The 25,502-nt window shown below is 43.1% G+C and overlaps 1 protein-coding gene across 1 annotated transcript in view; it reads left to right on the top strand.

The window, feature by feature from the left end:
- Positions 1-25,502, top strand: part of LOC146796142 (SCO-spondin-like) — a 1,481,201-nt gene that overhangs the window by 275,283 nt on the left and 1,180,416 nt on the right. Inside the window, exons 36-37 of the mRNA XM_085631266.1 lie at positions 4,162-4,302; positions 22,399-22,581. Of these exons, the coding sequence (XP_085487392.1) occupies positions 4,162-4,302; positions 22,399-22,581 (324 nt within the window). The remainder of the gene's footprint in view (positions 1-4,161; positions 4,303-22,398; positions 22,582-25,502) is intronic.

Genomic DNA, 25,502 nt, shown 5'->3' with positions numbered 1-25,502 from the left:
AACTCCTGATGCACTGCTGGTTGGGGGATGAAGTTCCCTTGGCTGCTGAGAGTCCTTCAGGGTGAACAACCCCTCCTGTTACTTCCAGTAAGTCCACCACAATGGGAATGCTGAGAGGTGTTTGGAGGCCATGCCCCCTTTCTCCACCACTCTTCAAACAAGCTTCTTTGTTCACTGCTGGTGGGGGAATGAAGTTCTCTTGGCTGCTGAGGGGCCTTGGGGGGGCCAACAAACCCTCCTGTTACCTCCAGTAAGTCCCACAGAGCTCAATTGCTGAGATGACTTCAGAGGCCACTCCCACTTTCTCCACCACTCTGCAAATGCACCTCCTGGTGCACTGCTGGTTTGGGATTGAAGCCCTCTTGGATGCTGAAGGTTCTTGGGGGCCCAGAAGCTCTCCTGTTACCTTTAATAAGTCCAACATAGCAGGATTCCTGAGAGCTGGTCTGATGTCCTGCTCTCTTTGACCACCACTCTGCAAACGCGACTACTAGTTAAAAAACCATAGAACTTCACTTAAAAAACCAAAGGTTACAGGGTCATTATAGTTAGCCAACAGATTTCACTCATATAAAACCAGTTAAATTCAGCAGTGATAGTTACCTGAGTCTCGGGGGGATTCGTCAAGCGGGGGCTGAGAAAAAGGGGGGGTCCCAAAACGCGTTTTCCCCATGCATTTTTCCATAGGACCTTTAGTCCAAGCTACAGCCCGAACGGCTGAACAGAATTACTTGAAATTTGGCAGAGAGGTAGTCCTCAGGTCAGGGATGTATATATATATGTGTATATATGTGTATATATATATGTGTGTGTGTGTGTATCAATGTACTATGGAATAAATAGTACCGCCTACATCCGTCTTGATTCATTAGAAAAGATACCATTTGCATTAGAAATTCACAAAAATGAATAAACTCTTATTTATAACCAACACTGTATTATTGTATAAAAGTGCAAGTATTTTTTTGTATAAGGCCAAAAGTATGTCAAGAGGGCAAAGTATATCAACGATAGAGCTTTGATGGAAATGGAAAAATACATCATTTATAGCATCCACATTGGTCAGAGTATTATCATGACCAATGTAGAGTTAAGTGTATCAATGCTACGTCTATGAACATAATAGCAAAATAACACTTTCTGTTCAATTGGCTTCTACATTCATCTATTAGTACATAGTACAATAAAGCTCATATTGCTTCTTGACTACATGAAATCAACCGTTAATTTGAAGAGAATACCAAAGATTATTTTGATGACTAGTTTAAATCTGATGTTATAGCATAATTACAAACAATGAGTCAGTGTTTTGTGACAAAAAGAGGAAATGTCTTTAAAATTATTTAGAAACTACAATATCCACTCCAAATGCAAAAAATATCAATAAGAACCAAACAGCACAGCATCAAACTTTGATTGATATACTCTATACTACATCATCTGTTAAATATGCAATTTTGTGTATGTAACTCTCCAAATTGCATTCACTTGTAAAACGAATAAAAAGACATATCCCAAACTCATTTTGTAGGACATGTTTAAAATAGGAAAATGCACAGCATGTTGAGTTCAGTGTTATTCAGTCCCTAATTCTCTTGATAATTCCATAAAGATAATTCAGAGTTGTTAATTTGGGTAATAGAATAACCTCTAATGAAAGCACTGCAATACTGATATACTGTGTACCGTATGGAACTCAATTTACTTTAATAGGTACCTGTTTTGGAACATTAAGAGCTCCCAGTACTTGTTATAAACATTAGGATAGGTACATTATTTCTCTTGTTCAAAACTCTCTGAGTATTCTACAAAGGGAAACAATGTTCCCGTTGGCCCACTCACCTGTGGCACATAGAACTAGATTACAATGGGACAGTACAACTCTTTTGGACAAGGACAGAAGTAATGCACATGCAAATTAAAACATTCATTAAAAAATATAAATTTAATTAAGAGTGAACGTATACAGATATATGGGCTTACTGAAAAATCAAATGTACTAATAGGGGGCACACTCCTGATGGCATTCCTTTTATCTGAACTGGGGTGGTGGAGTGAGCTAAAGAATGATGATGGATTAAACCCAGATCAGTTGACTGGGGGTGAGTGTTTGATTTGCTCAAACGCTCCGTCCATCATCCCCTTTGGTATCGCTTGGTTCGCCCTAAGTTGGCAGGGTATGCCCAGATGTGGGTCCCTTGCTCACTCTGCCACTGGATTCAAAATAGCCTGGCTGATGAGGGTTATGAACCCGAAACCGGTCCCAGGATGCTTGTTTCCGGTCCAGGGAAGACATGGCTTGGCAGTTCGGGCTGGACTGTTCCCATGAGGCACAGGGTCAGACTGATTTGCATATGGCCATGTCTGAACTGGGGTGGTGGAGTGAGCTAAAGAAAGATGATGGATTAAACCCAGATCAGTTGACTGGGGGTGAGTGTTTGATTTGCTCAAACGCTCCGTCCATTATCCCCTTTGGTATCGCTTTGTACGCCCTAAGATGGCAGGGTATGCCCAGACGTGGGTCCCTTGCTCACTCTACCACTGGATTCAAGATAGACTGGCTGATGAGGGTTATGAACCCGAAACCGGTCCCAGGTTTCTTGATTCCGGTCCAGGGAAGACATGGCTTGGCAGTTCGGGCTGGACTGTTCCTATGAAGCCCAGGGTCAGACTGATTTGCATATGGCCATGTCTGAACTGGGGTGGTGGAGTGAGCTAAAGAATGATGATGGATTAAACCCAGATCAGTTGACTGGGAGGTGAGTGTTTGATTTGCACAAACGCTCCGACCATCATCCCCTTTGGTATCGCTTTGTTCGCCCTAAGTTTGCAGGGTATGCCAAGACATGGGTCCCTTGCTCAATCTGCCACTGGATTCAAGATAGCCTGGCTGATGAGGGTTATGAACCCGAAACCGGTCCCAGGATGCTTGTTTCCGGTCCAGGGAAGACATGGCTTGGTAGTTCGGGCTGGACTGTTCCCATGAGGCACAGGGTCAGACTGGTTTGCATATGGCCATGTCTGAACTGGGGTGGTGGAGTGAGCTAAAGAATGATGATGGATTAAACCCAGATCGGTTGACTGGGGCTGAGTGTTTGATTTGCTCAAATGCTCCATCCATCATCCGCTTTGGTATCGCTTCCTTTTATTCAGCCATCATTTAAAATATTTAAGAAAGGAAATAAATCCCATGGTTTCAACCCATGAATATTACTAAAGCAAATTAACTTGTGCTTGTACTTTAGGCAAGAAATGACATGTTTTATGAATAAATGTAAAATCATTTAGACACTGAAAGGAATGCAATATGCACTCTTATGTAGTTTTGAGGGATCCAGCAACTCAGGCCCCCATTATGATGTTGGGCGGATTGCCACCGACAGGCCTTTGCTGGTGGTTTGCCCGACATACAGGGCATCGGTCCCACAACCACATTATGATGCAGGCTGTCAGAGCAATAATGTCGGGGGAAAGACCGGCACCTCTGACAGGATCCAAGATCCCATCAGGGTGGCGGTCGTACTCCTATCCTTACAATGGAAGCTCTTCCTGTGCAGGCACCACCGTAGGGGTTACAATACCTCTTTCCGACTGACTTTTCATGGCTGTCCGACTAATATGAAAAGACAGACAGAAACAGACTTTGGGGGCCCAAGCAGGCCCCTGTGAGCCTCTGCTAAGTGGCTTGTGCTGCAGCCCTTTTCCTAAGCTGCAGCACAAGCCGCAGTAGAAAAAAGCATTTTACAACCGTCGTACACGGCGGTCGCATCCTAATAGGGATGGTGGGATCGCCGACTCATTGTCGGACGTTTCCTGCCCGAAACAATGATGGTCTGACTGACCATCATCATAATAAGGCCCTGAGTTTGGGACACTGAGGGAGATTAGGGGATGCAGGGAAATGTGCATTAGATACTCTGCATCATAAAATAGACTATTAATGTCCTTCACTTATACTGTACCTGCCTCCTTGCTTAATAATTATTCTCTAGTTATAGGGCAATAAATGTGTAGCTCCCCTTTACAGATAACTAGAGCATCCTTCTGTTGTATGGGGGAACATTAGCGCCAGAGTCTGATTTAGCACAACTTGACATAGCTATACTGATTCAGAACCTTGTGATATGTATTAACAGTAAGCATTATTTTCTCCCTGTCCAGAACCCTGTCAGATAGAGGGATGTCCAAAAACAACTTCATGTCCTGGTGACCTAGTTGGCGGAGACTGTGCCCCATGTCCTATGACCTGTGCTGACCTATCCAATAGGGAGAGCTGTCAGGAGGAGAGGGACTGCTCCACAGGTAAGTGAACATGAAAAATCCAATGACTGCATTATTCCAAATATTTTCATGGGAGGAGCATTCATTTGCTGTTTCCATGAAATAATGCTATCTCTTTGCAAATAATCTTTGTGGCTCCAGAGATTTGTTGAGTTGCTCAGTTTGCCGAGTCAACCCCTGGACAATTTTCTCTCTGTGGTCAGCAACAAAAAATAATGGGGCACAGCGAGAAAATAATTCAGTTGCTGATGCCACAGAGACGTTCTACTTATAGTGTGCAACTTATTAGGCCTGGGTGGTAAATTCCGTTCCGCTCCCGGAATTTGGGTAATTTCGCATTCCGCGGAGAACGCGAAATTGCCCAAAATTCCGCGATCCGCTGAATTTTTTGCTTGTTTGCGCTTTCAAAATGTGTGTTCGCGATCTATTTCTCCCCAAGCATGCAAACAGCGTTCGCGAACAGGAAAAAAGCATAGCAAACGGGCGAACAAGCAATTCCGCGTGTTCGCAGAACTTTTGCGTGTTCGCAGAGATTTTTTACCGTTTCGCGGAGCTTTGCGTAGTGCGCCTACGCAAATTCCGCCCACCCCTACTTTATAAATGCAGTAATGTTGATTTATTTTCTGCATTTACGTAATATGTATCATTCGAGAAGAAAACAGAGTGGTCTAAAAGATCATGTAAGATGAGGAAGTGGAGAACATGAATAAGAAAAAGTCTGTTTTTATTTAGGAGCTGTGTATAATGCTAATATCATGGATAACAGAGCTCCTATAAAATATTTGACGCACCTCACCGGGCCTGATCTTTACGACTGTGGAGTCTTTTCAGATAAAAAGACTGTCCTATTTTTTATGTGCGGAGTCTCCGCAGTCATAAAGATACTACTCGTAAAATACCTTTGTGAATAGTAAAGATTTGTAAACTTACACAAAAGTGTACGTTTACCTTTGTGAATAAGGCCCAAAGTCTATTACTTAATCAAAGGCCTGTCTAAATAACTCAAGAGTGATAGTACAGAGAAGGGAGTGTGACAATGAATGGCATATGTCCTGTGGAATAGTGTATTAAATAGAAATATGTATATCTTTCAGCCATCAAACATTGCCACAATTACATAGTGTCAGATATTGAAATCTTCACATCTACATTGTTAGGGAAATGTATTTTGCAAGCATTTAATTTGTCTTCAGTTACATTGAACTAGATTCTTAAAAAGTTTGTAACCGCGCACAAGTGATTATACCTAATTTTTTGCTAGATTTCTATTTTTTCTTTTTTACTCAGTAAGAATTTTTGAAGTTCTCCTGGGTGGCTCTTTCAAGGAGTTGTGCTAGAATTCTTTGTACATTCCAAAACATTCCCATGTGAAAGCATTTTTGCATGCTAATATTGTAGGTGCTTGCACATTCTTATATGTGCCTTCTGGGTACATTAGCACATACATTTATTTTGTTTATTCACAGGAAAAATATTTACTCCTGCTCTTGACTGGAAATGTGCTAGCCGAGAGGTTTCTGACTATGTACAAATTTACACTGTTGCCAGTGTTCAGCCTCGTAGGCAGCAAATCCCACCATGGAGCAGCCATATCCCACTTATGGAAGTAAATTTGCTTACATGTAAAATTTGACATTTTTGGTGTAGTATAACATGAGCAAACCCGTATCCAAATATTAATTCACTCTTGACTTGCCAAACAAAGGTATTTGCACCCTTAGCAAAGCTAGTAGCACAAGCACCTTTCTCAGGTAGGGGACCTGGGTTAGTGCTATGAGTTGGAGACAGGATTAAGAGTTGAGGATAGGAGTTGAGGTTAAGGCTAAGATTGCGATTAGGGGTAGAGGTCAGTGCTAGAGTTGGCATTGAGGTCAGAGGTCATTTGCAGGGGTATGGAGTTTGGGAATAGAGATTATATTATCATGATGTCTTGGTGCCGATGCAGTGGTAAACTAAATGTTATGGTTAGAGTGGCATTTTAGTGGTATGATGTTATAAAGGTGACTATATAAATTATTTTGGTTGTTTTCTTTCATTGATCTGTGAACACAATTAGAGAATGATGATCTAGAGAGCTTAATATTGGTATATGCGAGTTCAGTGCCATTTTGACAGATAATGGTTGAGGATCATTGAAAAAAAAAATCCTTCTGATAACTTTTATTAGCCAAGAGAAGAACTGTATTCTAGGATATTCCAATGCACACACTGCCTCACCTTCAAGCATATGTTCAGGACCAGCTAAGCATGTGCTTTATGCCTAGCCAAATAACGTTTATTAAAACTAGCGAATATTAACACAACATGTTTATTTGTAAAGCACAAGTCCAACCTCAAGGGTATCTTGACACTGAAATAACAGATCTGTATTACTAATCAACTCAATCATACTCATTAAGGCTGAGTGGAAGCACTTGGATTCAAACCTGTGGCCATGAGGTCATACACAGATTCCTGTTTGGAGCACATTAGTGCACTGAGCCACCAGACCTGGGATTTTAATTTTGATGGACGACCAAGGAATTAAGACACTTTTTGAAGAAAGATATAAATTGTTGAGAGAGGGGGAGTTGGTAGAGGCCAGGATATGTATCCTAATTCATTGTTATATTTGTTGGTTTAATTAATTAATTTATTTGTATTTTTCTAGAGCTGGGTTCCACCCAAAGATGGCAAGCATGTTTTACATTGTAACATGAACACGGAGAGTGTGGTCTCGGATTAATTTGTAACATCAGTGAAATGGAACACAAATTGAGAAAGATTAATGGAACCAAATAACTACTGATGGGGTAGGCTGGAAAGGGAGAAGAAAACAGGTGTTCAGAGATGGAAACTTGGTCCTGTAGGGAGAATATCCACATGTAGCTCTCTCGTCACCACATCCCCAGCGGCTGGAGCGCAACCTGGGGGAGCGGCTAGAGCTGGAGCAAGTGCCATGGACGTCCCTCGGGGAACGCAGTAAACGGCCAGCACCAGGCTGGTGTAGCCTGTGCCCCCGGGAGGCCCGCCCCACCCGTAAACAAGCCAGGACCAACTAGGTCCTAAAAACTGCAACCCCTCTTGGCTGTAGCAACAAGTTTAGGGTGTGGCCTCTGAATTAGACCACGCAGACTAGGCAGGATGCCACAAAGCCACACAGGAGTATAGGACACGCCCCCCAGAGCCAGAGTCATACCCCCACCAGCCTCATCAAGTGCGGGTGTGGCAAAAAAATTATAGAAGCGTTGCAGCTGTAAAATAGAGCCATATTGGGTACCTAGGAGGTCGGTGGCATTAGAGCCGCCATGCATGGTTGAGCCCCTTTTCTGCGAAGGCGGCCCGCCCAGGTGCGGGTTCGGCTTACAGTTAAGGAGTGCTCCCGCCCCCAATACTCACTTTGGCCCAGAGCCCTTACAGCACCGACAACATACCACATAGCCATGTCATGCCACAAAACTATCATAAACGACCACATAAGCGTGACCTGAGCCCGACGCTGAGCCATCTAACCCCGGCCATATCCCCCAGAACCCAATGCGCTAATCTGACGGCCATCTTAAAGACCCCCTGAAGAAAACTACAGGGCCAGCAAAAGAGGCCTCAGGGGGGCAATCACAGGCAAGCCAAAGCAATGGGTATCTTAACAGCAGGCTGGAAAGTCGCCCACAGAGCCTTCCTGCAGAGAAGAGCGGAAAGCATGGCAAAAGGCAGAAATAGAAGGCAGCAGAGAGGAAGGGTGACTGCCCAGGAGAGTACACATGGGACATTAAGGGACCCAAAAACTTTGGACGACTACAACAGGAGAGTGCGTACAATGACCAATGCCATGCTTCAGGACGATGACACTGACAGCGAAAACGACAATGCACCTATGATAGGTGGTTCTCCAGAGACACCCCGAACAAGGAGGTATATACCCTCAACATCTAAAGGGGACCCAGAGGCAGGCCAAGGGGTAGATAAAGTCATTGCCGAAGCTTTGGCGTTGGAAATACACACTACAGACAACACCAACAAAGGCGGTACCCCTATCCTTTGTCCACAGACAAGGGTGGAAGATAACAGTGTGATAGAACTTCCCTCAGGTCTAATAGTGATTCCTTGCAGGGAGTGTGAATTATTCAGCGAGCTGCCTCTAAAGATGTCGTGCTCCAGGTCATCACTACTGAAAGGTGGCGGGGCACCTGATACTGAAACATAAATCAAAGCAGTAGATGTAGCAAGTGATAACATTGAACCAACTGAAAGTACTCAATCCAGCACACAGCACCCAAGGGAATGGGAGGACTCTTGTAGAAACAGTCCCAAGGCATGGTTATATGAGGAAGACCAACACCAAGGACCGAGGTTGTTCAACAGGAGGGACACATCAGACAGGTCCCCTGAAACTTATCAGGAGGAGGGCTAATGAACAACCCAGGACTTGCTTAAAGATCAAAGCAATCTGTTGTCCTCGATCAATGATACACTTGTGGCGGCCACTAATGCCCTCAACTGGCAGTCACATAAATTAGAGGTCCAAGTGGATACAATGCGAACCATATATCCGGCCATCACAAACAGAATCATCAAGCTGGAAAATCTGGAAAAACAAGCCAATACAAAGTACAAAGGACTGCCACTGTGGAGTCATTGTGGAGACGTTTTCAACACTGCCGGAGGTTTTGACAACCTTAATCACAGATCTGAAAAACCCTATCTCAAACAATGGATCTAAAATAAACTCTGAAATAAGCACTGAAATAGAGGCAATGGTGGCAAGAAACAAGGCATATGAGATACAACCACGACCAAAGAGTCTGTGGAAAGAAGCAAGCCGAGTTGAGGTCCAAGCAACAGCCACCATCCAACAGAGTGACTGTAAGACAGATATGGATTGGGTGAATAGAACTAGTAGCCCCAACATTGCCAATATTACCAACCAACACCGTCATATGGTTACGGCCACAGAGGGCCACAGGTCTGGGAACACTAACAACATAAGCCCCCCTAGCTCAGTTACTAAGGATAACAAACCTCTGTCAATACGAGAGAAAAAAAGGCTGCAGAAAAGGCAAACATTGTTGAGGCAAATTCAAGCACAAAGGAGCTGGGAGCTGGGAGCAGCATCACGTGAGAGAAGAAAAAAAGAGACAAGAAAAAAGATCCCCAGTACAAAGTTTTTTCCCATTTATCGAAAACTAAAAAAGGCCCCCGCAAGGGACATACAGATCACAAATCAATGTCCACCGAGGAAAATTGAGAGCCTTTGCCACCTGTGGTCGGGCTGAAGAGCTGGGGAGGGGGGTGCTGGGAATGAATTCTGTGTTTGCTCATGTAAGAGTGGGGGGAGGACACGTCCCCCTTGCCCTTGCTGCGCCGCTAATGGAGAGAGTGTGGTTCAAGCCACCGTCCTAAACCCAGATAGAAAAGTGCTCAGGCTAGAAGAAGTGGCAGCCAGGAGGAGCCTGACTCAAGACCACAGGCCCACGCAAGCCGCGACCTGAGGGAGTACGATACAACCGAGCCTTGGGTACAGACGTTGCCTGTCAGGCAATGCAGGAGGATCTAAACGAAATAAGAAGAAAGCCCGCCGGACTACTGGAGACTAATAGCGACTGACAAAACTACGGTCTGCTAAGTAACCGAATGAATAACATTCAGAATGAAAATAGGGCTAAACATCTCTCCATAAAAAACAAAGACGATCCTCGAGCCCACATAGTGGCCTCACAGAAAGTTATATTTTGCCCCCAGTTTACATCATGAGGCAGTAAAGACATCCTTAATAGGAGTAGTATCTTCAAATTGCTTCAACATATCACCTCTCTGGCACATATAATGAGCAAAGACCTCCCCAGCATACACTTTGACGAGAATAAGCAGTGGAGCACCACAGAAAGTACGACAACAGTATGGGAGACAACTCATTTGGTCCTGCAAGAAAAGACCAGCTTAGAAAAATGGGGCATTGTGATCCAGGAGCCTGGAGAGGAAAAATACCTGCATGTGCTGGATATTCAAGAGGGCAGCTGCCCCGAACTACAAAGAGATGGCGCAAACACACAAAGCTTCTTACGAGATACCCACTGCTTACAAATCTCACCTAGTTAATCCAGTTTCATCTTAGAACTTATTAAAAAAGAGGGTCAAAGTGAGAGGCGAGTAATTGAAGGTAGCACAGCAGAGAAAGGCTGGTTCAGGACCCAAACCCGTAAGGGGACCTACAAGGCCACCACAACTCAGTGCAGACAAAATACCTGCTCCTAGCCCAAAGACCCAAAAAAGAGTGAAACAGCCATTACACTATGAAACAACGAAGGACCCCCAAAGATAGCACAAAAACAGAAGAACATGGATTGCGGCTGGAATCACAAGTACAATAAACATCAAATCGGCAATGGAATACATGCAGGAGGGTGAAATTCTCTCTTTCCAGGAAACTTGGACAAATACAGAAGCACACCTACAAGGCTTTGCAAGCATACACATACCAGCTAAAAGACTGCACTCTCATGGCAAGCCCTCGGGTGGCCTTGAAATTTATGTAAAACATGCAATAGAAGTCTCCATTGAAGAAATTGGGAAACCGCTAGATATGCTGCAGTGTATCGTGATAAATGGGCTTTTTAATGGCAAATCCAGAAAGGAACTTTTAATCATTAACATATATCTTAACAGCAATGGCTTCTTAAAGTTAAAAACTACTAAATAAAGTATTGCCAATTTAGAGGAAGTGCTTTGTGAACATGACCCCATGGACTTGATCATCACTCGGGATTTCAATCTTCACCATTTGAGCCCGGACAACGAAAATGGAACGCAGCAGAAAGAGCATTTAACAACTTCCTAAGCACTTTTGATCTAATCTCAGCTCAGGCCTGGACCGAGCAACAGCGTCCCAAGGAATCAAACTTTCTTACCTTTAACAACCAAACATTAATTGATTACACCTTCATCAGGAAAAGCATGAGGCATAGGATCTTAGGCTTCCGGAAACACCAACACGCAGCAAGTGACAATGCAATGCTCATCACAGAATTCAATCTTCAGTGCGAACATGGAGAAGAAATGGAGACCATAAGTTACACACGAGGAGTATACATTCCTAAAGAGGATCAGATGGAACCAATTTACCATAGTAAAGTGGGAGACTTGGGATCAGGGACCAAGATGCACAGGAAACTGCGTGCCACCCACTCTATCTATCCAGAACTGGGCCACCTGGATAGGAGTGTTGCGTGCGGTCCTATTTAGCAGGGTCAGGAAGACAGCACACAAGACCGCGGGGAACCAAGCTCAAAACTGGAAATGCAACAGAAGTCTGGAGGTCTTTACCTGCACTCTCAGACGTGTTAAATGGGAAAATCAAAAAAATGGGTCCAAGGTGGCAGAGAGTGCTTCCAAAGAAGCTCATCGGAATCATAAACACTTAATATGGAAACAAAGATGTTTGATGATTGAGAGGGAATAGATTAAAGTATTTGATCTTTGCAAAAACAACAAACAGAAGCAATCATGGGAATACATAGCTAAGATGGAAAATGAAAAAACTGACAGGCGAAACTCAGTGATGGCAGAAGCCAGGATGGCACATACGGAAGATATCTACACAATGAAATTTGGATGTCAAACTAGTAGGTGGCCAGAAGGCGCACCCACGGAGGAAGGGGGCCTGACATATGAGGATGGTACAGCACAGAAACCGAAAGAGATCACAAAGGTGATAAAGATAAAAAGGGATGGGGCTCCAGGCCCCAATGGCTTACATTGTGGTCTGTTTAAACAGGACATTCAAAGCCTGGGTGGAGATCCTATCCACACTGTTTACAGAATGCAGATCCTTGATAGAGGTACCGGGCTCTTGGCCAGGCTCCATACGGCAACCCATTTATAAGAAGGGTGAAAAACAGACCCAAAAAACCACATATTTATGGCCTTGGTTAGACATCAAAGGAAAAAAGTATGCCAGCACCTTTTTACAGGAGCTAACTGCCTTTATTGAGGACAATGGAATCTTACTTTTCTACCAAATTGGCTTCCAAAAAGGCTGTTCGACTATAGACAACATAATGGCACTATCTTTTCTGGCACAGCAAGCAAATTCTAGAAACAAGTGGCCAATATTTGCATGCTTTTTTGACTATTCAGCAGCTTTTGACGGAGTAAATCGAAGTAGGCTATGGAACAATCTTAAGAGCTGGAAGATTCCAGGTAACCTCCTGAAGACAATAATGTAATTGTATAGCAACCCCTGAGTGAAAATCAAACTGGCAGGGGACACAGTTACACACAAACTGCTCACCGATTGAGGCCTAAAACAGGGCTGCGTTTTTGCGCCAACTATCTTCAATTTATATACGGCCGATTTGGGGAAAGCCTTACAAGGCGCAACCTTGCTAACTCCGAAAATTAGACAGCAACGATTACACATGCTCCACTATGCTGATTATCCGGTGATCTTCGATCACAACAGAGCTGCTTTGCAAAGAGGCTTGAATGTACTGAACATCTTTGATGAGGAAAATGAACTTGTGGCAAACCCTAGTAAAACTAAAGTCGTGGTCTTTGGACACACCTGGAAGTAAGAATACAGTGACAGAAAGACCATACCATTATCTAGGAGCGTGGTTAAATGTCAAAGGAAAGGCAACCATGCACCAGTCAAAGACAAAAGACAAAATACAAGCCACCATCTGCGCACTGTGCAAATTACAAGGAAAGCAACACAGCCCAACCATGTTACCAATAAGGATAGTGACAAAATCTAAACTGCCCGCAGTAGCTGGGTACGCATCACATGCATTCCTAGGGATGATGGAAAAGATAATGGAAAAAGCTCAATGCCAGTGCTACAAAAGGCTCTTTGGACCACCTAAATATACCCAATATGGCCTGATCCGTCGCGAGTTTGGCCTGGTGCAACAAAAATACAAATGCAGGAGCGGAGCACCATGGTAAAATACTGGCTCAAGACACTAAAAGCCCTTAAAGGAGGTGCTGAAAATGATATTCGGAGGAGTATTGAACCCATAACAGAAGAATTGTCTCGATGCTGTGGCAGAGCTGGATCTATCTACAGTGAGTTGGCCCCAAGAAGAAGTAAATTATGCAGCAATCAAGAAAGCGCTTAACAACTAAATCCTCTGGTTATCAAGGACAGATGATGCAGCCAGATTCTAGGATATCGGCGCGTTAGCGGTACTAATGAAATCTTATGAGACAAACAACATTCAGCCATATATGAACAGCGCCGTAGGAAAGAAATGCTTGAAAGAGATCCAATGGGCATGCATAGTGATGTTGCCAATTAAAGAGTTAAACCACATATGGAAATCCCTGCTGAAGATTGTCAGATGCAGGCTGTGTAACTACAGTGCAGAATCTTTGTAACACCTAATATGCTGTTGCCCTGCCCTACTCCAAAACCGCTGCAAGTAGCTAAAACCATGTTTACAGGGGATGGGGTCAGAAGATGCGCTGACGCAGTTGCCTTGCACAGTGCCTTCTGATCAGGCTACATTTTTCAAATTCATGAGCATTGCCCAAAGGGATCTAAACAAAACAAAACCAGATGCAACCTGCGCTGCCGAAACAGCTCAAACTCAGATCATCATACGTGGGACATGTATGGTAAAGCCAGGTCAGTAAGAGGAATAGAGGCTGCAGAACATAACTAACAACCGCTGGCTGGAAAATAACAAAAGTCAGGAACATTGCTGGCATAGCGGTGTATGAACACTAAAGCTTTTCCCTTAGAACACATTGCGGCACAGCATGTCGGCTCTTTGAACTCACTCATTGCTTACAAAAGGTGTGTAGCCATTTTTTTAATCGTAATTTTAAGTCATGTATTTTAGCACATAGTTATTGTTTACAGAAGGAGTGAGGCCTGTCTTTTAAATGTCATTTTTTTATACTGAGGTGCAATTTGCAACGATTTTGAGAAACTATGCAATAAAAAGTTCATTAATTCATTAAGAGAATGGGTAGTGTAGAAAGAAGAGGGGCAGGTGGTGTGTAGTGTTGGGAGAATGAGAAGTGTGTGGTCGGGGTGTGAACAGAGTGACAGTGAGAGACAGTGTGTAGAATAGAACAGAGGACAAAAGGGAGGAGGAGCAGAGGGGATTAAAGTGTTGTGAAGTAAATAGAAGTAAGGAAAGGGCCAAGTGGTGATTTACAGAGTGTAATAGGGAGTGGGGGGGGGGAGGGGGAGGATGATGGCAGAGCAGAGGGAAAGGATCAAGGGAGGACCAAGAGGTGGAAGACGATGGGGGTGATAGAGGCTTGAGGAAGAGCGTAGTAGATTGGAGGTAGAGCGAACAGTGTTGAACAGGTAGGAGTGGGGCGCAGAAGGCAAATAAGGACAGGGAAGTTGATAGAAGGCAGAGCAAAATATTTAAAAGATAGCTTTAAAAAATACAAATTAATGGTTAGTCAAAATCAAAAGGTCAAAGAGTAGCACGTTATGAATGAATTGCTGATACATTTTTGATAGCTAAAGATTCTGTGCACTTTAAGTAAGGTCCTGCAAATCCCTACAACTATTATTAACTGTCAGATGGCTTCAGCGTCTCCTCAAAGTACACTTTGCTCTCTCTTTAGGTAACTTGGATTGTCTCAATATTTCATATAGCCAGAGGAAGTATGTTGCATAATGCAATGTAGTCACAAATGTAAATCATAGACATAGGATGATATAAAATAGGAACATTAAGTGCTGCTAAAAGTCAGGAGTGGAAATAGGAGAAATCAGATTAAATCAGACTTATACCTTCTATAGTGTTGGTTTGTGAATCATTCTTAGAGGCATTTTGAAAGGGACGGATTATGATTTACTGAACGATAAACATGCTCAGAAGACCTTCTAATGGTACATGTGAGTCCTTTGAGGAGGATAGGTATTAATGGGTAGACTGGGTAGTGAGTGGATCTGGTTGACCTGTTCATGGACTGTGGCATGGTTAAAAGAATTACTTTCAGACTTAAAAAATGTCTTCAAACCCATTCAGAGGTGAGATATGAAATTATTTCTACAGTTTTGATTGGTTTGACAACAGCCATCCTTTAAGATGGCCTGAGCAGATTAAAATGACCTGGTATGACAGAGGATGCATCTGAAGGTTTTATCAGGATATGAAGAAATATAATAACAATACCCACATCATGTTGGAATGACACTGGCTCCCATTGCTGGTCAACACCATCATCAAAAAACTTTGTCATTTACAAAGCCATTACAACCAGAACCCCCACCTGTCTATATCCATCAGGCCACATCAACCCAGCTCCAATTTCCGAAAGAGTTGAAGAAACATCTCTTCCAAGAACACCACATCTCAATGCAGTAATAGTACAGATCTACTCCCAGAAACTAGCTACCTCTCCAATCATTTGTTAACTGTATCCTAGCTTAGTATTTGACCCTCTATAGCCAGCGGTTGCCTTTTAGCTAAATTCACACTATGCAAAAACTGGATGCCGACATATATATGCACAAAAGGTGATAGGAGAAATGCTTACAAAAGGTCTAACCACCAGCAATTACTCAGGTAGCATTCCAACCTATTGTTTTTCACCCACTGTGCCACTCTAGACAAAGGCCTGTCTTATGCAAATCAGTACTTACCCCCCTCCTAAAAGTAGCAGTCCATCTGAACTGCTAGGTGAAGTCCCCTCCAAAAGGGATCACCTGCAGTCCTGAGCTGCTTTCGGCGACTTATGCCTCACCAATGAGGGATGAGCTGGATCTTTTGGCACACCGAGCAAGGGACTCACGCCCAGACATACCCTTGGCTATTAGCGGTGTTACATAATACATGCAAAATGTGATGGGAGGAATGCTTGCAAACAGTCTAACCACTAGTAATCTCTTAGGGTAGCATTCCAACACATTGTTTTACGCCCACTATGCCACTCTAGACAAAGGCCCATCTTATGCAAATCAGTTGCGTGCGTGGTCGGTGGGCGTTGAGATCAACGTGGGAACAGTACATCCCAAATTGCCAGGCGAGGCCCCCTCCGAAAGGAACCATAAACAACCCCAGACCGGTTTCAGCCTACTTTAGGCCTCATCAGTGAACTATAGCTTTGAACCTATAGCATAGAAGCAAGGGACCCATTCCGCTTACATACATAAATACATTATATACAGCAAGGCACTTGCAGAACGTCAGTGATGAGAAGCTGTCCTAGGACTGCAACATTGTAATTGTAGATGTGTTTCAGAAACAATCAGTAGCCACAAAGACCCTCTATCAAATAATGTTTCTTCAGGAGAAAAGAAAGTAAGTCACCTCAAAGAAACATGTAGGTGGTAGTATAGTAGAGCGCTTTGGATTTTATATGAAAATATTCTAACCCTTACTTGTTGGGTATTTAATTCCTGCAATTGTAATGTACTCCTTCCTACCCGAAATACCTATGTTCATGTCATCTGTGAACTGTTTCCATGGGTAGACATTTTTCATTTTAAGTTGTGATTCTTATAGATATGTTTCATTTGAAAATGAACCCAAGATCAATCAATCAGTCATTTGTAAAACGCACTGCTTACCCGCAAGGGTCTCAGGGCGCTAAGGATCGAACAGCCAGGTCTTGGGTGTCCTCCTGAAGGTCAGCAGGTCTTGGGTCTGTCGTAGGCTCAGTGGGAGGGTGTTCCATGTCTTGGCAGCGAGGTGGGACAAGGATCTCCCGCCGGTTATTGTTCTTCGGATGCGCGGGGCGGTGGCTAGTGAGAGGTCGGCGGAGTGGAGCTGGCGGTTGGGGATGTAGAAGGAGAGTCGTCTGTTGAGGTAGGCTGGGCCGGTCTTGTGGAGTGCCTTGTGTGCGTGGATGAGGAGCTTGAAGGATATCCTATTGTTGACAGGGAGCCAGTGCAAGTTTCTCAGGTGGGGAAAGGTGTGGCCGTGGCATTGTATGTCGAGGATCCGTCGTGCCGAGGCGTTTCGGATGCGTTGTAGTCGTTTGATGAGCTTGGCCGGGGCTCCCACGTAGAGGGTTTTTCCGTAGTCGAGTCTGCTGCTGACGAGGGCCTGGGTGACTGCCTTTCTTGTATCTGTCGGGATCCATCTGTAGATCTTGCGGAGCATGCAGAGGGTGTTGAAGCAGGAGGAGGAGACGGCGTTGACTTGCTTGGTCATTGAGAGCGTTGAGTCGAGGATGATTCCCAGGTTGCGTGCGTGGTCGGTGGTTGTCGGGGCTGCCCCCAGTGCCGTGGCCACACTGGGAGCAGAGGTTGCCGCCAATTTAGTACTTTTGGTCTGCCAGTAATAGTACCATATAGAACAATATTTTGGTAAATACTGGCTCAGTTCATACTTCTATAAAATCTGATGGTACATGATGTAGGTGTAGTGGGCACCCTGCATTCCTGGATGAATATTGGATTATGAGGCAGTTGAAAGGTTGTAATTCATGACATAGATTTTCTTAACAAAACCTGTTCAACCTTCAATGGAGTGAGAAATGTAGTAAGGGTAGGAACATGGAATGAGTCAAAAGAGCAAATAGAGCTTAGAGGAAAATCCAGCTAATTAAATGTGAGAATGTTGTCTTGATGAGCCTGCTCAATAAACTTTGTGGTAAGATAAATCAGCAGACTCTGTGTAGTCTGCAATCCACAGGGTTGAACATTGACTGCCTACGCTGTGCATCTCATCCTGCAAGTCTGATAAAGTGAATGCCATTTCATTTTATAACAGTAACCTAGAATCAGAATTACCATAAAACCATTCTGTATGTGTTATTTGCTATGTAAATGGTGTATATTACTAGAGTTTTAATTATGATATTATGTAAACTGTAAAAATCACTGTTGTAACTTGCATAGTATTTTGCAGCATCAGAACAGTGGATGGTGGAGTTAGGAATGTGAAGTGTGGGGCTAGTATAAATTTATAAATTGGGAGCATAGAGTGGAAAATCAGGAGTAGAGAGGAAGGAATCAGTGGAGTGTGAAGTCTGAAATACCATAGGTAGTTTGATGGATTGTGGGAATTGGTGTAACCTGAAGTTTGTTATGGTGGAGTGTGCTAGTGAGTGGTGGCTGATGATAAAGTGTGGTTAGGGACATAGTTTTTAATGGTGCAGCAGGTGAGGAGGCACTGGGGCATGGGGGCTTGAGTTGATCATTCCACCTCCAATATTGTCTTTTACTACCCAATATGTGCACAGAGTGGCATTACCATTGCTTCCATTAGGGTCCAAGGGACTCTTGCTACATCACTGTTTTTGGTGGTGATTGATGAGTGTGTTATGGTGTGATGGAGGGAAATGTAGTGCCACATCAACTGGTGGAGTGTGGTGGGGTACAGTTTAGTGGGACATAGTGATGTGTAGTAGTGCTTGGTGCCTGTGTTCGGGGGCGGGAGGGGTTGAGTATGGTGGTATGCAGAACAACATAGTTCAGAATCCTGCGGCCATGATGATATGCATATATGTTCCTTTACTGGCTGCAAATGATGGGCTCTCATGTACTTTGGGTATGTGGTCTGTTAGAATGAGATTAGGCGAAAGCTTTTATGTTATGTTATGTTATTTATTTTTGTAAAATGCTTGTGTACCCGAGGGTGTCTTGGCGCTGCTTTGAGGAGAAGGACAGTTTAGAACTAGGATTTACCAGTCTCACTCCCTTTGTAAGCTCTGCATCTAACACACTGTTCCCTGTAAATATCCAACCTAGGAGTGGCTATCATGGCCTTTTAACACATTATTTTCAGTGCCAGAATGCCAGGAAATAACTGGCACACAAACATTCAAAATTAATGCTTATCTCGGTGAAGCCAGAATGTACCCCATATAACTCGGATTTGCAGCAATGTCATTGTTGAGGGCCACTAAAGACTGCCTATAAACAGTGGGCCTTCCTTTGCCTATGTGTTATTATGGAATCCTTAAAATGTTTTCAGCAATGGTGCCAGAAGCTAAGATGCAATTTGAAATATTGCTCCCAAAGAGAGTGAAAGTGGGAGCAATAAGTGAACAGTACGTAGAGTCCTGATATTATTATTTCTCTGCCATGCAAGCTCTAAGGCCCTGATTCTGGGTAGGTCAGAGAAGAATAGGCTGTTTACGCACCAACTGGATATCATTATCCATGGGTGAGTCATTTATCATGTGCAATAAATAGTTCCTATTGAAGTTTTTTTTTTACTTGGAAATGAGGATCAACGAGCGGAATCAACATTAGTTTACCATATTCTGCATGTTTTGGCTTTTATCAGCGACTTCTCTAGCAATACATTTTGGCAGGTTTGATCTGTCTGTGGAAAACAGTGGGGATCCCATAGCTATTGCATAACCCCGATCGCTCTGCCAACAGCTGTTCACAGAGGTTGGATTTTGACCTGAAATCGAGCATTTCCGCTGGAGGCTGGGTGGGTGGGGCTGGTTTTGCAGCGTTGAGTGCTGGTTTTGTTACTGAGGGTTGGTTTTGCAGCAGTGGTGCAATATCCAGCCTCCCGGGGTGAGGCAGGACTTCCCCAGGGGTAGGTCCAAGAAAATTGCTACGGCTGCTTTTGGTTCCCAGTCCGGCTATGGATTTTGAACTCCCAGGGCATGATTCAGAAAGGTAAACTTACACTTAGTTTATGATTGCTTGCTATTTACAAAGGTATTTTACAAGTAGTATCTTTACGACTGCAGAGCCTCCACATAAAAAAAGTTAGGACTGCCCTATCTTTTTATGTGCAGAGACTCAGCAGTCGTAAAGATACTACTCATAAAATACTTTTGTGAATAGCAAGTTTGTAATTAGAATCTTAGATGTACTGGAAAATATGATGTAATCAGTAATTAATTATATTGTGTTCTGTTGACCCACATTCCTAGAACATTAAGCACAATTTGGAGGAAACCTTGAGCAGAGGTACCTACCATGATGGTGCATTATCTGAACTAAAAACTTTATCTTTTTACATCATTTTAATCAGTTAGAGAGGAAGGAAGGACAGAGACATACTCATTTAAATATCTCATGGATAAAAATACAATAGTGAGGTGAATGTATTCTATCAGATGTAGGAATCTAGAACAAGTGGTCATGTGATAAGTCTTGCTCAGGGAAAACTTGGACGAGTAACTTCATAACAATGTTTCCTTAGCAAGGGTGTTGAATGTGTTAACCCTTTTCCTATTAAAACTGACGGGGTGTTATAAAGCCAGTAGCAGAACCCTAAAAAGCTGAGAAAGGGTAGGAATTGTAATGGGAGTGAAAAGGCAGAGTTTGAGACTAAGAAGAGTCTATGTTTTAACAGCAGGCCAGGTAATAGGCTTCTAATGCCTTAAAAGGACAACACTAGAGACCCACAGAAGCAGTTCTTAACCTTTTGATTTTTGTTTACCTCCACCTTATCATTAATTAAATCAAGGGAACCCCACTGAATCAATTGAATCCAGAATCCCCCTCCCCTCTGACACCTCACCGGAAGATGGGGCCTTTGGCCTAAGCAATTTCAAATACACAAATGAAACACTTTATAAAATGTACAAACAAATATCAAGAACATCGAAATTTGAATTTTAATGAGAAAGGGGAAGCATTTTGAAATTCAATTGAGGTCACCCATAATCCATAATATATTCAAGCACTGCTCCCACTAATCAATCTGAGGACACCAACTTACTTTTTAGCCTCCAGTTTCAAATTCCATTACACTACAGAACATTTTATAGTTTTCAAATTTCAATGTTGCTTCTTTATGTACATACACTTAAACAATCTGTTAATATTATTTAGTTTTCTTAACAATCACAGACTTCCTGAGTAATCTCAGCAGATCCCAGTGAACCACTGATCTACAGGATTCCACCGCTCAGATCACAACCAAAAGGGCTACAGAATCTGTTTGAGTTCATCCAGCGATCTCAGAACTTTGTTTACCAGAAGTTTGGCAAAATCATTTTCTGAATACATTTCTCCCTATTAAACTGAAATCACGGCTCTAGCTTCACTTAACTAGGATTATCCACCGTCAAGTTATAAATTACACAAATGTGATTGTGGGAGGGCAGGTGAAAGGATGCTTCTCCTGATGGCTGCAGGGTGAGTCATTCCTCTGTTGGTCAACTTGAACTGCAACCATGTGCATTTTGAGTCTATTATTGCAGCATTAGATGTTGTTACAGATATGCATGGCTATGTGAGTTTTTTCACATCATGCATTGAAGCCAATGTCAAGGACTCATGAAATGCACATGTGCACGTTGTTGGATTCTACACTGTAGGTCCACAAGGGCATATTCTAGTCCCTGTTGATATATCATTGCTCGCTTATGGGTATGGTGATGGATTCCAGACCATTGTTTGTCAATGGCCCTTGCCTAAGATCATGTTGAAGGATTATAAGCAATTGGTATGATGGAGTATTCTTGCCATGGGAGTGATTACAATTTCTACCTCATGGGCATTCTGAAAGATCCAAACCACTCTTTTATATTTCAAGCATATTAGTCAATAGATATTGTAGGGGTTTTAACTTATGGTTATATTTAAAGATTCTGCCTACTCATTAAGGAAGAGATGTCAAGTCAATCACAATGTTGGTGGATTGCTAGTCCATGGCATGTTTAGGCGTGGTATTCTATGGGTAGCCTAAGATTTTCCAGTATTTAGTGTGATAAGACATCATTATGTATGATTTTTCTTGGGTATTCTACTTCATGGGCATGTTTAGATGCACTATTTACATGTTATCCTAAGCAATTCTAGTCCATTGCTAGGTTTTAGTCCATACGCATTCAATAGTATTCCAGCCCAAGGGTAGGTTACTCTATTATTTCCCATAACAATTTGTATGCATGGCCCATGGATGTGCAAAGATTCTAGTATTAGTTCTTACCAGAAAAGACAATTCTAGCTCTAGTCTTTAATGTATAATCTCTACTAAAAGTGCATATGGGGATACTCTGTTGAGGTGCAGCCTCACTACTCCTTCCTGAGAGGAAAGATGTATGTTTCCAGGCAGTGTGTCCTGGGATATTTTACTTGTTTTTCCTCTTTCATATATAATCTTGAAATGCACGATTTTGGCATCCACTAAAAGGCCTGAATTGCTGATGCATGCTTTCAAAATTCAGTATAAGCATATGGGGTATATTCCATAAGACTCAAGTTGTTTGCTTTTTATTGTAACCGCAGACTTTCTGTCCCTTTAGGATGTTGGTGCCCAAATGGGCTAGTAATGGACAGCGAGCAGCACTGTGTGGTTCCAGAAGAGTGTCCGTGTGAGGTGGAGGGTGTCACCTACTGGCCTGGACAGCTGGTGAAGGTGAACTGTCAAATCTGCACCTGCCAGGGAGGACAAATGAAGCAATGTCGCCAGAACCCAGAGTGTACAGGTAGGTTTGGAATGAAATGATTGACCGACATAGTGGGTCTCAAATTGATTTCATGGTTGATGAATATATGGGTTTCATAAGACATCCAGGTATTTGTTTACTGAGACACTACGGCAACATTTATTTATTTATTATATTTGTAAAGCAGGCGATTACCAGCAGGCATCCTGGAGCTGAGAGAGACATTTAGCTATTTGTTCATTAATTCTGTGGGCAAATTACACAGATTTTTGTGTAAACAATCATTATTTTAGATGTTTCCTAGAGCATACCAAATTAGTTTTCTTTTTTTAGTTCCAGAGGGAGAAAGTCCCACTTGATTGCTAATTTGTAGGTAAAAGATCTGAATCCTCAATGAACTTTCTTTGTTTTCGGAATTTGAAGGCGGCAGGCAGATGAGGAACTTCAAGCTTTGAAGGCGATCACCAAGAAAAATTAAACTTGAGAAATTCAGGGACATTATCTTGAAGCACTTTAAATCTTATACAGAAACTCTTGACGATGATATGTTTTCCACTGGGTGCTATAAAGTGATTTAAGTGTACAGGGATGTGAGGTTGACAGGGTAGTCCTAGAAACATCCGAGCTGCACAATTCTACACCAGTTGAAGGGGTTGCAATGAATAAGATGGAAGGCCAAGGAAAAGAACATTAGCATAATCAAGTGGAAACCAACCAAGCTTGAATTATAGGTTAATGTTCCATTTTTTGCACATAAGGAAGGACTTTCCTAAGAATCTTTAAATAGGGAAAGCAGGTTGCAGAGCACAGTGGTGGAGAAAGAACAAGTTCTCTCCAAACAAAATCTGAAGATTTATAACAACTTTGAGGATCTGGGTGTATTATATGACATGGCTGTGGGGCCTTATAGTGGTATACCCTTGCAAAACCTGTCTTGGGTCCAGTCAAGCTGATTTGTAAACCTTGAGCTTAACCCTGGATAGCTGTGGCTTTGAGTAGCAAGGCTAAACAAGGAACTGCGTGTAAAGTATTTAACAGCACCAAGCAACGGAATAAGATAGTCACACATCATTATCATCAAATACTTTATTCAGCTCTACTTAGCTGTAAAAATCAGAGCAAGAAAAAACAAATACAGTATTAAACTTCATAAAATTTGAAAAACAGTTATTAAAACACTATGAAAAGGTATAAAAAGGCATCAGTATGATGAGTAAATCATTCAATCATAAGATCGTACCTTTACGGCACTTAATATGTAATTTATAACAGCATGGATAATGGTTTCATTTCTCAGGCAGTGCAAATCAGCAAAGGCCTCGACATAAGATCTGGTTTCTAGTGCTCGTAATATGGGGTGAAGAATCCATATTCTTGCTGCAGTGTAAAATGTTCAAAAGAAAGCCACACAACAAGAAAGAGACACAAACACTTTATAAACATAGACCATATTTTTATTAATATATAGAGTTTTTGATCATCAAAATCCACCGGAGGGTTCAGTAGATTTAGATTTTTAAAGAATTAACTACTTTTAAATGCAACCACAAACAAACATTGGTCAACAAAAACTTTGCAAACTTTTCAATAGTTTGAAGCAGTTGGTTTGGTGAGGCTGACCCGGCTTGGGTGACCATATCCAACAGAGCGAAGGTCTAGGAGTACACTAAGGTTATTTTGGACAGTTTCCTGACCACTAGAGCCTTTTCCAGTCCAGTTCCAGCCTATAGGAAGCAACCCACATAGACGACAATGGATTGGTCCTGATGCTGATGCTGGGGATGTAAGCAGAAAAGATGCTCAATGAGGCTTCTAGACCTGTGTGGTTGATGGGAGTGAAGTGCTGTTGATCACTCGGTCCATGGGTGGGTTGAGGTGACTTTGACCGAGGCATTTTGGGTCCCACAACATCTTCTTTGCGACAGTAGAAGGCCAGCTGCGGCGGGGCTTCCAATCTTGCAACACATTTGTCAGTGGCTATCCTTGGTGGGGGCTAGTGTCCATCTTGGGTGATGAACCCTCTCTCTGATATAACTCCCGAGTCCAGTAGACATGGGTGCAACATTTGACTCTCTGGGATTTGTCTCTTGGTATGCCCAGCAGTGACCAGGGGTGATCCCTCAGGAGGGGCTACTGTTTTGCCGGTTTGGGCTTCCTCATCTTTGATGTCCCTGGCGACTTTGAGATGGGGCCAGGAATCAACTTTCCCTCGAGCCAAGAGCCACAGGCACATTCCAATCTCACTAGCCCAAAGTGTAACAGGTGCAGTCCTTCTGACAGTGCAACCTCTCTTTGTACAGCCTCAAAGGCAGCAGGGCACTCCTCTTTTGGTCCTTTTCCCAAATCCACATTGTACTCCAGTTTAGGGTGCCAGGGGTGCCCATTATATCCCAGAAAAGTGTCCCAAGGGGACTTTGTGGTCACTAGCCAATAGGCTAGTAGGTACTCTCCTCCTTGGTGACAAAGGTCTGGTGATGTGTGGCATTTGGCAGTCCCAGAATTTCATATTCCTGCCACTCACAAGATGCCTGAACCTTTCCTTGACTGTGAGGAGCTTGGTAGCCTACCCCGGGGGTGTGGCTACCTAAGGGCTAAATATTTCCTTCTCTGTCCCTGTCTCCAACTTGTCTACGGGAGCAAAAGGCATCTTGCTCAGGTGTGTTGTCACAGGAGCCTCTTCGAAGTCAGCTTCTCCTTTGAAGATCGCCTTTTGAGCAAACACCCAAGCAGCCTTCCTGGGAGAAGATGGTTACACCTCCCTCGGCAGCATCTGCCTTTGTTCCTGAGCCTGGGAATTGTTCACATATCTCCCTAGGCAGGCAGAAAGCTGTCTGTGTGCCGAGGCCTTTGTGAGGCCACTGGACTAGCTGTGGCACTGAGTGGCAACTTTCATAAGAGTTGCTTAACTTTAATAGTGGCATAAATCTTGAGTTGGGCTTCAAGCCGGATTTATGGCCACG

The sequence above is a fragment of the Triturus cristatus genome, chromosome 10, assembly GCF_964204655.1.
Source record: "Triturus cristatus chromosome 10, aTriCri1.1, whole genome shotgun sequence".
Taxonomy (NCBI): Eukaryota; Metazoa; Chordata; class Amphibia; order Caudata; family Salamandridae; genus Triturus; species Triturus cristatus.
The sequence above is the reverse complement of the archived record's forward strand: the minus strand, read 5'-3'. Positions and strand labels throughout refer to the sequence as shown.